We start from the raw sequence: 13,699 nt of genomic DNA, 5'->3' as shown, positions 1-13,699 counted from the left end.
TACATAATTTTCTTGTATGTGTTCATCTTGACATGTGAGGTTTTGAACAAAAAAAGTATTTGGGAAAACTAATGTATCAACATTAAAAATGAATTATTAATTTAATATGTCAATTCTGAAACTTTCTTGTCACAAACATAGTAGCATAGTCAAAAATGTCAAGTTCCCTTTGAGACGTGCATTCTATGTTTTTTTTTTTTCTTCTTGTATCCCATAACTGAGATTTGTGTGTGTGTGTGTATATATATATATATATATATTTATTGTGGGTTGCTATTTACTAGCTGATATTTTGAGTATGATAATATTAGTTAAATTAAGGCTAAATATTTAGAAAAATCTGAGTTTATTTAGAAGATACCCAGATAAAATAATTACTGCTGTAAGATGGGCAGAGGAGGTCGCTTGGGCACCCTTATAATATGTTAAACGGACACTCCAGCCTTCATATGCACTTTAGCAACCCACATTTTTTTAGGTGATTTTGGTATACACATAGAGGATTTAGTTAATACTGAGAGATATTGACATGTGTATATCTTTATAGCAGTGGACGGATACCCTGGCTTCCCCTTACTACCCATCTCTCTTGAAGTAAAAGATGTTCCACAGTACTTCCGTTTACAGCAGGCAATACATGATGAGGAAACTGAGAAAACTCTGTCGAAAGGTGTGATCGCCCAAGCATACAGTGAGACCTTTCTGATAACCCGCATAGGATCTCGAGAACCACATGTACGGGCATCGTATCAGCACTTACAGGACCAAGCGGTAAGATGTTTGTCTTGCTTGTCAATGTACCCTAAGCTGTTTTACACAATCATTTTTTTTTTATTTATTAAACCAGGTATTAAGTTGCACTATCGGATCTAAGGTGCTGAGAAATTACCGGTCTTTGCATATGCAATGTGGGAAAGATTTGACTATGATTGACAATTTTTTTTTTCTGGAAAAATTTAAGCAAAATGGAGTGTGGAATATCTTCTTTTAAGATGATAAATAATATGTTCATGACATGGCATTCAAACTATATTAGATGAAGACCTCCATGAAAGATGCACACATAATGGCAGTTACTTAACTTTTGCATTTGCAATTGGTGCTAAGGTGCCTACTGGGTGATTGTGATCACTCTCCCCATCCAATTCATATAGAAGGATTAGAGGAGATCTTTTGTGTTTTTGTGTTGCTGTTTTCTTCATTTATTTTGAGGGAAAGAGGGTTATAGTTGAAGTGTTCTAAACATATGCAGACCTTGTTGTTTCATTATTATTTGTTGCAAAAGTTTTTTAAAAAGCAAATTTATTTTATTATTTACGGAATAATACTTTTTTTTTTTCAAGCATGATACATGTTTCCAGTGTAACAACAACAACAACAAAAAACCACAGTTTTTTCCATAGCTTCAAAATTTCCGGGAATTTTACATCTCTAAGCAGAGTAGATAGCATTTTTCATGGGGCATTGTAGTTGCTTTTGTTTAGCGGTATTCATTGTAGTTGAATGGGTAATATAACATAGAAACGTAGAATTCAGTCCCTTTAGAGACTGTCCATTTTTCCTGATGTAAGGGACCTTAAATCAGCCCTTGTTTTTTTTTTTAGATTCAGGATAACTTTATGCCTATCCAATGCTTGTTTAAATTTCATCACTGCATAAGCCTCTACAAATTTTGCTAGGAGACTGTTCCATTCATCTACTACCTTCTCAGTAAAGTACCATTTCTTTACATTACATATACAGTATCTCACAAAACTGAGTACACCCCTCGCATTTTTGGAAATATTTTATTATATCTTTTCATGTGACAATACTAAAGAAATGACACTCTGCTACAATGTAAAGTAGTGTACAACCTGTATAACAGTGTCAATTTGCTGTGCCCTCATAATAGCTCAACACACAGCCTTTAATGTCTAAACCTTGGCAACAAAAGTGAGTACACCCCTAACTGGAAATGTCCAAATTGTGCCCAAAATGTCAATATTTTGTGTGGCCGCCATTATTTTCCAGCACTGCCTTAACCCTCTTAGGCATGGAGTTCACCAGAGCTTCACAGGTTGCCGCTGGAGTCCTCTTCCACTCCTCCATGACAACATCACAGAGCTGGTGGATGTTAGAGACCTTGCGCTCCCCCACCTTCCGTTTGAGGATGCCTCACAGATGCTGGAGACATGCTTGGCCAGTCCATCACCTTTACCCTCAGCATCTTTAGCAAGGCAGTGGTCATTTTGGAGGTGTGTTTGTGGTCGTTATCATGTTAGAAGATTGCCCTGTGGCCCAGTCTCCGAAGGGAGGGGATCATGCTCTGCTTCAGTATGTCACAGTACATGTTGGCATTCATGCTCCTCAGTGCCGGCAGCACTCATGCAGGCCCAAACCATGACACTCCCACCACCATGCTTGACTGTAGGCAAGACATGCTTGTCTTTCTACTCCTCACCTGGTTGCCGCCACACATGTAAGACACCATCTGAACCAAATAAGTTTATCTTTGTCTCATCGGACCACAGGACATGGTTCCAGTAATCCATGTCCTTAGTCTGCTTGTCTTCAGCAAACTGTTTGCATGCTTTCTTGTGCATCATCTTTAGAAGAGGCTTCCTTCTGGGATGACAGCCATGCAGATTAATTTGATGCAGTGTGCGGCATATGGTCTGAGCACTGACAGGCTGACCCCCCCACCAATGTTTTTCTTAGGTGGTGTGCGCTCAATATGCTTCTGCAAATGTTAAATTTAAATTGTTATTCTTTATTTTTGGTACAGCTCGCTCATGGTTAATAACACTACATTATAGTGTGATAATGTAGTATTAGTTACACAACAGTATTACTTACTGTAATGTTTTTTTAAAGGTGAAATTCTCCCTGCATAAGTAAATTATGAGCGAATCACGAGCGGAGGCTCCAGGCCGCATAAAGGATAAAAAAAATGGGGAAAAACTGTTGTCTGCAGGGGCGTACCTAGAGTATTTGGCACCTGGGGCAGATCCTGTATGTGGGACCTCCACACACACACTTTAAAACTGCATAGCTTCTATCATTAGGCAAACATTAACAGGGGTACAGCATAACTGTTATCATTATTTACTAAGGCAGACATTGACGGTGGTACAACATAACACCTATCACTATATACTGAAGCAGACATTGACGGTGTTACAGCATAACTGCTATCATTATATACTGAGGCAAACATTGACGGTGGTACAGCATAACTGCTATCATTTATATACTGAGGCAAACATTGACGGTGGTACAGCATAACACCTATCACTATATACAGAGGCACACATTGACCGTGGTACAACGTAACACCTATCACTATACATTGAGCCAGACATTGACAACTGGCCCCGCCCCTTCCTCTCCCAGAAGGCCAGAACCACATGGCTGTGATACTCATCTAACTGTAAGTATAAAATTAATATTTGGGCTGCTGAAAGTTAGGGGAGGTGGGGATAATTTAGGGTCAGTTATGGTTAATGGGGTGTTTAGGGGCAGTTATGGTTAATGGGGTGTTTAGGGGCAGTTATGGTTAATGGGGTGTTTAGGGTTAATTTAGGGGCAGTTATGGTTAATGGGGTGTTTAGGGGCAGTTATGGTTAATGGGGTGTTTAGGGTTAATTTAGGGGCAGCTATGGTTAATGGGGTGTTTAGGGTTAATTTAGGGGCAGTTATGGTTAATGGGGTGTTTAGGGTTAATATAGGAGCAGCTGTGGTTAATGGGGTGTTTAGGGTTAATTTAGGGGCTGTTGTGGTTGATGGGGGTCTTTAGGGTTAATTTAGGGGATGCTGTGGTTAATGGGGTGTTTAGGGTTAATTTAGGGTAGTTGTGTTTGGGGTATTTAGAGCTAATTTAGGGGTAGTTATGGTTAATGGGGTGTGTAGGGTTAATTTAATGATGAGGACTGAGGGTTAATTTAATAAAGTTAACTTAAGGCGCAGTTAGAGGTAAAGGGGGGCAGACTAAGGGGAATCTAAATCCTGGGGGCAGTGAAGATTAACCAGTACTTATTTATAACAGTATGGTGTCAGTGTGCTGTGAACAGGTCTGTGACTCTGAGGGGACTATGAGATATCTGGGGGTATAAGGCATATCTGGGGAGGATGGAGTGACATATCTGGGGGTATAAGGCATATACGGTAAATAAGGCATATGTGGGGAGGCCAGCGTGGCATGTCTGGGAGGCAGTGTGGCATGTCTGGGGAGGATGGAGTGGTGTATCAGGGGGTATAAGGCATATCAGGCACAGTGGCATATGTGGGGGTAGAGTGGAGTGGCATATGTGGGAGGCAGCGTGGAGTGGAATATGTGGGAGGCAGCGTGGAGTGGAATATGTGGGAGGCAGCGTGGCATATGTGGGAGGCGGCGTGGAATATGTGGGAGGCAGCGTGGCATGTCTGGGAGGCAGCGTGGCAAGCCTGGGCTGAAATGTGCATAAATTGGGGGGGCTGGTTGGGAAATAAAGACAAGAAATGCATTTTATCAAAGTTTTTTTTTTATTCTGCGTTTGTATTTAACATCTGTTTATTAAATTATTTTAAATAAATGAAAAATGTACATTCATTTTTTTTATCCGATTAATCGAAAAAATAATCGGCCAACTAATCGATTATGAAAATAATCGTTAGTTGCAGCCCTAATATATATATAACAGCAATCACACTCCTATCATGCCCAGGTTCTAGCATGTACTGGTTGCTTGGCATGATAGGAGTGGGATTGCTATTAACAATATTAATATATATACGTGATTGCTATCGAATTTATCTGTCCAATTGTGGTGTATTACTTACTTTTAATAAAGGTGTGGTTAACACACCAAAATTGAACAAAAAAATATATAATTGCTAGCAGCAATCTCACTCCTATCATGCTCAGGCAGCCAGTACATGCTGAAACCTGAGCATGATAGGAATATGATTACAGCCTCCCTATGCCAATGCTACCCCCCCACACACACTTACACATCCATGCTATCACACACACACACACACACACACACACTCACAAACATTCAGTTTAAACTACAGCAAAACACCCATCACTCTCGCACACTTACTAATTCACTCTCACAGAATGTTTTCCTACCTTTTCTCTGTCACTTTTCCTCCTCTTTGTTCTTCTTCTTCTGTGTCCTCTCCTTCCAGTGCAGTGGAGGCAGTGGGCGTGGCTTCAGTGCTGTGCGCCGGGATATGACATCAAATTCCGACGCACAGCATCAGTTGCCGGGCACCGATCTTACGCGGGCTGCACCTCGAGCCCTGCTACAACAAGAGCCCTGCTACTTACCTGTGGGAGGGTCTATTGTACTGCATAGAGGAAGCGGAACCCAGCAGAGTTCACGTGACATCACATGACTTTGCTCCAGTCTTGCTTCCTCTGTGCAGAACCAGAGAACACAGAGGGAGGCCGCGCCCCCCTGCTGAAGTCTGTGAGCGGCATCGAGGAGCTGCAGTGCAGGTAAGGGGGTGGGGAGGGTGTTTGAATGAGTATGCGTGATTGAGGGAATGAATCTGTGAATGAATGAATGAGTGTGTGTGGATGTGTAAGTGCTGGAACCTAGGCATGATGGGACTGTGATTGCTGTTAGCAATCACACTCCTATCATGCCAAGTCAGCCAGTGCATGCTGAAACCTAGCTAGCTGCCCCCCTTGTGTATGGATGCTGCCAGCAGTATGGGGTCTGCACATCACTTACAGCCACCCTGTACCAGCATGTACTGGCTGACTTGGCATGATAGGAGTGTGATTGCTAACAGCAATCACAGTCCTATCATGCCTAGGTTCCAGCATTTACTGGTGGGATGTGTAAGTGCTGAAACCTAAGCATGATGGGACTGTGATTGCTGTTAGCAATCACACTCCTATCATGCCAAGTCATATTGCTAATTGTTTTTGTGGTGTGTTACCTACTTTTATTAAAAATTTGAGTTTTTATTATTATTTTTAAAGGTGGGGGGTCATTTTCGGTTTTGGCTAAGTGAACCGTGAATGTTTTGGTCCAGAAGTTTCATTTTGGTGCATCCCTGGAATAAATAGAACCATTTCATTTTTAATTATCCTGAGTCCTGGATTTGTCACAAAACTTTCTAGGCCCAGAAATCAGTGAGAGGAAAAGTAAAGGTTTTGTCATTTACTTTATTTTAATCTGCATATTTCATTAAAGGCCATATTTTCTCACAGTGAAAAATGAGTGCGGCCCTCGCACCTATACAATTCTGATGAAGTGGCCCACTTCAGAAAAAACTTGGGACACCCCTGGCCTAGGCCATTTTTATTTAGAGCAACAATTCTTTTTTTTCAGATCCTCAGAGAGTTCTTTGCCATGAGGTGCCATGTTGAACGTCCAGTGACTAGTAGTAGAGAGTGTGAGAGCGATAACACCAAATTTAACACACTTGCTCCCCATTCACACCTGAGACCTTGTAACACTAACGAGTCACATGACACCGGGTAGAGGAAATGGCTAATTGGGCCCAATTTGGACATTTCCATTTAGGGGTGTACTCACTTTTGTTGTCAAGGTTTAGATATTAACCCCTTAAGGACCAGGCTCATTTTTCGTTTTGTACCCTGTGGGACCGAGGCTGTTTTGACACTTTTGTGGTGCTTGTGTTCAGCTGTAATTTTCTCCTCACCCATTTAGTGTACCCACATAAGTTATATATTGGTTTTTTTTGGGACAAGATGGGCTTTCTTCAGATACCATTATTTTGATCGTATCATCTTATTTACTATAAAAAAATAAAAAAAAAACATGGTGAAAAATTGAAAGAAACACATTTTATGACTTTTATTTGAAAAATCTTTTACTCACCTAAAAAAGCAAGTAAAAAAACTAGCTAAATAGATTCTACTACTTGTCCTGAGTTTAGAAATACCCAATGTTTTTATGTTTTTTTGCTGTTTTTTGTAAGTTATAGGGCAATAAGTACAAGCAGCGTTTTATGATTTCCAAATCTTTTTTAACAAATCTGGTCATTCTGCCTCCATCTCCTCTTTGGAATATCTTTGAAGCCGGTTAACTCAATTTAACCCATTCAAACCATATATTTTTGAAAACTAGACACCCCAAGGTATTCCAAATGCTGTTATTTTTAATCCCTTTACTGACCCTGTTGTCACAGGAAGGCAGATTAAGGGGGCATTTTGTATCCCAATATCTGTTTTATGTTAATGTGTGCTTTGGCTATATCAAGCCCTGTGTGTGAAAAATAAATCAGTCTTCGTTTTGGTTATACCCTACACTGAGTCTCGGCTAGTGACTGGGAAACCAGGGAAAGAGTGTGTTGTCCCAGACTAAGGGAGCACAAGTCAGTGGAGGTAGGCGGTCGGACTATCCAGCTCCGTGACTCCGAGCATTTAACCCCTTAATCAGAGCCCGTACATGTACAGGCTCAAAATGCATTGTTTTCAATGGGTTTAGGGACTGCCCATTGTCCTTAAGGGGTTAAGTGACTGACGGTGGCATGGTTTTTTGTGCCAGATGGACTGGTCTGAGTATTTCAGAAACTGCTGATATACTGGGATTTTTACCTACAACCATCTCTAGGGTTTACAGAGAATGGTCTGAAAAGAGGAAATATCCAGTGAGGAGAATGGGCAGACTGGTTTGAGTAACAGTAACTGAAATAACCACTTGTTACAACCAAGGTATGCAGAATACAATCTCTGAATGCACAACACGTAGAACCTTGAAGCAGATGGGCTACAACAGCAGAAGACCACACCGGGTGCCACTCCTGTCAGCTAGGAGCAGGAAACTAAGGGTACAATTCGCACAGGCTCACCAAAACTGGACAATGGAAGGCTGGAAGAATGTTGCTTGGTCTGATGAGTCTAGATTCCAGCTGCGACATTCAGATGCCAGGGTCAGACTTTGGTGTAAACAACATGAATGCATGGATCCATCCTGCCTTGCATCAACGGTTCAGGCTGGTGGTGTAATGGTGTGGGGGACGTTTTCTTGGCACACTTTGGGCCCTTTAGTACCAATTGAGCATCGTTTAAATGCGAAAGCCTACCTGAGTATTGTTGCTGACCATATCCATCCCTTTATGACCACAGTGTACCCATCTTCTGATGGCTACTTCCAGCAGGATAATGCACCATGTCACAAAGCTCACATCATCTCAAACTGGTTTCTTGAACATGATGAGTTCACTGTACTCCAATGACCTCCACAGTCACCAGATGTCAATCCAATAGAGCACCTTTGAGATGTGGTGGAACAGAAGATTTGCATCATGTATGTGCAGCCAACATATCTGCAGCAAATGCATAATGCCATCGTGTCCATTGTCTACAGCACCTTGTAGAGAGTATGCCATAAAGAATGAAGGCAATTCTGAAGGCAAAATGAGGTCCAACCCGGTACTAGCAAGATGTACCTAATAAAGTGGCCAGTGAGTGTATATCTATATGCAAGCTGTTGGCCTACACCCAGAACACCCAAACTTAATTTAAGCACCTTGCCAACACCCTATAAGCCAGAAGGCGCACCACCTTACACCTTTACAATTCACCCCTTCTCTCATAGGGTAACTTTACCCCAATAAAAGCCTCGACAATATATTACTAAAATAACATACAGTGAAGGAAAAGATAATTTGATCCCTCGCTGATTTTGTATGTTTTCCCACTGACAAGGCCATGATCAGTCTATAATTTTAATGGTTGGTTTATCTGAACGCCGAGAGACAGAATAACAAAAAAAATCCACAATATCATATTTCAAATAAGTTATAAATTGATTGGCATTTTACTCAGTGAAATAAGTCTTTGACCCCTTTGCAAAACATGACTTAGTACTTAGTGGCAAAACCCTTGTTGGTAATCACAGAGGTCAGACGTTTCTTGTAGTTGGCCACCAGGTTTGCACACATCTCTGTGGTCTCTGTGGTCCCACTCTTCTTTGCAGCTCTCCAAGTCATCTCCAGCTTTTGAAGCTGACTTTTGGCAACTTGAACCTTCAGCTCCCTCCACATATATTCAATGGGATTAAGGCCAATCCAGGACCTTAATGTGGTTCTTCTTGAGCCACTACTTTGTTGCCTTGGCCGTGTGTTTTGGGTCATTGTCATTCTGGAATAACCAGCCACAACCCATTTTCAATGCCCTGGCTGAGGGCAGTAGGGTTTCATGCTTTGATGCAGTGAAGTTGTCCTGTCCACCCCCAAAGCATAATGTTTCCACCTCCATGTTTGACGGTGGGGAATGTGTTCATGGGGTCATAGGCAGCACTCCTCCTTCAAACACGGTGAGTTGAGTTGATGCTAATAAGCTCGATTTCTGTCTCATCTGACCACAACACTTTCACCTAGTTCTCCTGTGAATCATTCAGATGTTCATTAGGAAACTTCAGACGGCCTGTACATGTGCTTTCTTAAGCAGGGGGACCTTGTGGTCACTGCAGGATTTCAGTCCTTCACGGCATATTGTGTTACCAATTGTTTTCTTGGTGACTATGTTCACCCAGCTGCCTTGAGATAATTGATAAGATCCTCCCGTGTAGTTCTGGGCTGATTCCTCACCGTTCTCATGATCATTGAAACTCCACGGGGTGAGATCTTGCATGAAGCCCCAGACCGAGGGAGATAGACAGCTATTTTGTATTTCTTCTATTTGCAAATAATCGTACCAGCTACTGCAGGGCTTGACAAATTTGTTGTGAATCTAGGCGCCAGGTAAAAAAGTTAGGAGCCAGGATTTTTTTAAACTAACACTTGGTCAGGAGTGATCTGATCATCATCAGCCCACTTACTAAACTCACAGTGCTTGACCTGGAAGCACCCTGGACTTTCAGGTCAGTGCTGTTTTTTTTTAATTAATTTTTTTTTTAACTCTTTCGATGCTGATGTTCCATTGGAGCACAGCATTGATTGATATTTAGTCCCCACAAGCCTGCAATGCCACGAATGTGTCATACACAATTGTGGCATTGAAGGGGTTAACGCTGCACTGTCGCTCTCATGGAGCGATCAGGCAGCAGGGGGGTGTTGGGGCTGCTCTCCACACTCATGTGGAGACCAAAGAACCCTCTCCCCTGTCCCTGAAGCTGCCTCTGGCAGCTGGGACTCAATTGCTGGTCTATAGACCAGCCATTGCAGGGAGGGGAGTCTTTGATGACTGCTGTAGGCTTCCATGCCTACAGGAATCATCAAAGGGCTTGTGGGGGCTCGTTTTTGCTGTTGCTGGTCTGCCTGGGCTTCCAGGCAGACCACCAGCAGCAGAGCCCCGTACAAAACGGGAATTGACCCCTAAATGCCGCGATCGCGGCACTGAAGGGGTTAACGCTGCACTGTCGCTCTCATGGAGCGATCAGGCAGCTGGGGGGTGTTGGGTCCGGTCCCCACACAACACTCAACCCCCTTTCCTGAAGCTGCCTGTGGCAGCTGAAAACACGATTGCTGGTTTTGCAGCAACCGCGTTTTCAGCCTACAGGCTCACTCCGTGGGAGTGATCTCAGGCTCGGGGGCGGGCTCTGAGTGGATGTGCTGTCTGCCCAGACTCCTGGGCAGACAGCAGCGCCCCCGTGTGGTGACTCAGCCTCTTACATCCACAATCTTTTCTGGATGTAAGAGGCTGACAAAACCTAGGCGCCAGGGCAAAATTCTTCGTCGCCATGGCGACCTGGCGCCTGGGATTTGTCGAGCCCTGAGCTACTGTCACCTTCTCACCAAGCTGCTTGGGGATGGTCTTGTAGCCCATTCCAGCCTTGTGTAGGTCTACAATCTAGGTCTGACATCCTTGGACAGCTCTTTGGTCTTGGCCATGGTGGAAAGTTTAGAATCTGATTGATTGCTTCAGTGGACAGGTTTCTTTTACACAGGTAACAAACTGAGATTAAGAGAGTGCTCCTAATCTCAGCGCGTTACCTGTATAAAAGACACCTGGGAGCCAGACGTCTTGCTGATTGATAGGAGATTAAAGACTTATTTCTCTGAGTAAAATGCAAATCAATTTATAAATTTGAAATGCGTTATTCTGTTTTTTTTTGTTCTGCCTCTCGCTGTTCAAATAAACCTACTATTAAAATAATAGACTGATCATGTCTTTGTCAGTGGGTAAACATACAACATCAGCAGGTAATACATTTTTTTCCTTCACGGTACATAAATAACGCATTATGGGAGGGTGGGAAGTTCGCATTTTCATCAGTTCTTCCATGATGCCTTCAGCTTTGTAAAACTATTCCACTTTGTAGTTTTTTTTTCAATTTTTCTAAAAAAGATAGATTTTTTTTCCCATGGCTTCAAAATTCCTGGATATTTTACATCTCTAGTGCAGGCTTTTCCATTAAAACCTTTTGTAATATTTAACTCTGTGATATCACCAGGATATGTGCTTAGAGGGCCGACAGGTGGTTACTGGCACCTGTGCAAAAACACTAGTTGTTGGGTCACTAATCACCATATTGACCAGTATCAAACAATCAAGGGCTTTATAAATTGGCAGTAAAAATGTCATTAGCCCCCTGCCATGTCTGATATTTTTACGGCCCCACTATAAATTGATTGATCCCTCTTCCATATTTGGTTCTATGACTTATACTTGGAGCAGGGATCATATTATTATTATTATTATGTTTAACCCCTTCCGTACCGGGACGTACCTGGTACTTCCTGGTTAACAGTCACCGGTAGACCGGGACGTACCAGGTACGTCTCCTCCAAAAAACGCCCCCACATCACCACAATCGCGGTGATCGCGGGGGCGCTGCTGCTGCCGTCTGCCCAGGAGTCCTGGGCAGACAGCACAGCCTGTCTAAGCCCTCCCCCAAGCCTACGATCACTCCCACGGAGTGATTCTCTAGGCAGAAACAGCGATTGCAGAAAAATCTGCAATCGCTGTTTCAGCTGCCACAGGCAGCTTCAGGGAAGGGGTGGGGGTGTTGAATGGGTCCCCACACAAGTGTGGGGGCCTGATCCAACACCCCCCTGCTGCCTGATCGCTCCATGAGAGCATCAGTGCAGCGTTAACCCCTTCAATGCCGCGATCGCTGCATTCAATGCCGCGATCGCGGCATTGAAGGGGTTAATTCCCGTTTTTTAGGGGGTTCTGCTACTGGTGGTCTGCCTGGAAGCCCAGGCAGACCTCCAGCAGCAAAAACGAACCCCCAGAAGTCCTCTGATCAGCCCTGTAGGGCTGATCAGAGAGACTCCTCTCCCACAATCTCCAGTCCACTGGAGATTGTGTCCCAGCTGCCAGAGGCAGCTTCAGGGACAGGGAGACAGGGCTCTTTGGTCTCCACATTAGTGTGGAGACCAGCCCCCCCACCCCCACCCCCCATAGTTAACCCCTACCCCCCCTCTTCCTCAATTAACCCCTTCAATGCTGCGATTGTTTATGACCCCCATCGCAGCATTGCAGGGGTTAATATTAGTCCCCACAAGCTTGTGGGGACTAAATATCAATCAATGCTGTGCTTCAATGGAGCATCAGCATTGAAAGAGTTAAAAAAAAAAAAAAATTAAAAAATAATTTTTTTAAAAAAAATACTAATAAAATAATAAATAAAAAAAATAATAAAAAAATAATAAAAATAATAATAAAAAAAATACCAGCACTGACCTGAAAGTCCAGGGTGCTTCCAGGTCAAATGCTGGGCTGATCAGATCGCTCCTGGCCAATAGGAGTGATCGGATCATTATGGCAGCCCACGGATGACCCTGCTCTACAAAGAGAGAGGGGTCATCTAGGGTAATTATGAAAAAACACAAATTATTAATAAATGAAATAATCATAATTATTACCTGATCACTTGTCGGTGACATTTTAAGTCGCTGATTATTGATCGGTCTCCCTGATTGATGTCAGCGGCCTAAACCTGTCACTTACAAGCAATCTGATAAAAAAAATATTTAAAAAAATGTAGATGCACATGTTCCAGTTTTGCCCTCATAGCTTCCTCAAAAAATGCATGAACCATGCATGTGAGGTCTTGTTGGAATCAGGGGATCTTGGTGAACAAAATGTGGTGTTTTCTTCCACTGTTGCACTTATGGTGTGCAAGAAATTCAGTGCAACATTGAAATGTATGCGTTAAAAACGCAATAAAATAATTTCCCTGTGAAGTTTGGCAGAAACGAGTGAAGAAATGGCTAGCTGAAAACTGTCAAAACTACCCTAGTTGAACACCTTGACTTGTCTACTGTTCATAAATATATACTTTTATGGGGTAATTTACAGCGGGGGGCTTCCAAAATGTCCCAAATGGGATATGGGCCCAGGAAACCAATTTCTGAAAATTCCAAATGTGAAAACGAAAATGCGCATGTTCCAGTTTTGCCCTCATAGCTTCCTCAAAAAATGCATGAACCATGCATGTGAGGCCTTGTTGGAACCGGGGGATGTTGGTGAACACAATTTGGTGTTTTTTTCTGCAGTTGCACAAATTCTATACAAAATATAATATAAAATCTAAAGCAACATTGCAACATATGCAAAAAAACCCAAAAAAATATAAAAATACCTCAAAATTTGGCAGCAACTGGCGATAAAATCCCTGTTTGAAAAGTGTCAAAATGACCCTAGTTGTACACCTTGACTTATCTACTTTTCATAAACATATAATTTTGGGGGGATAATCAGTATCTGTGACAACTATTGCAGTTATTAGACTACCATGCCAAATTTGCAAAAAATTACATTTCAAAAACACGATGCATGCCTAGCAATATTTGCCCTATA

At 42.6% G+C, this 13,699-nt stretch overlaps 1 protein-coding gene across 1 annotated transcript in view; it reads left to right on the top strand.

Moving 5' to 3' along the window:
• LOC128468735 (transmembrane protein 132A-like) overlaps positions 1-13,699 on the top strand; it is a 50,133-nt gene that overhangs the window by 4,255 nt on the left and 32,179 nt on the right. Inside the window, exon 2 of the mRNA XM_053450516.1 lies at positions 548-771. Within this exon, the coding sequence (XP_053306491.1) occupies positions 548-771 (224 nt within the window). The remainder of the gene's footprint in view (positions 1-547; positions 772-13,699) is intronic.

Source organism: Spea bombifrons, chromosome 11, assembly GCF_027358695.1.
Source record: "Spea bombifrons isolate aSpeBom1 chromosome 11, aSpeBom1.2.pri, whole genome shotgun sequence".
Classification (NCBI taxonomy): Eukaryota; Metazoa; Chordata; class Amphibia; order Anura; family Pelobatidae; genus Spea; species Spea bombifrons.
The sequence above is the reverse complement of the archived record's forward strand: the minus strand, read 5'-3'. Positions and strand labels throughout refer to the sequence as shown.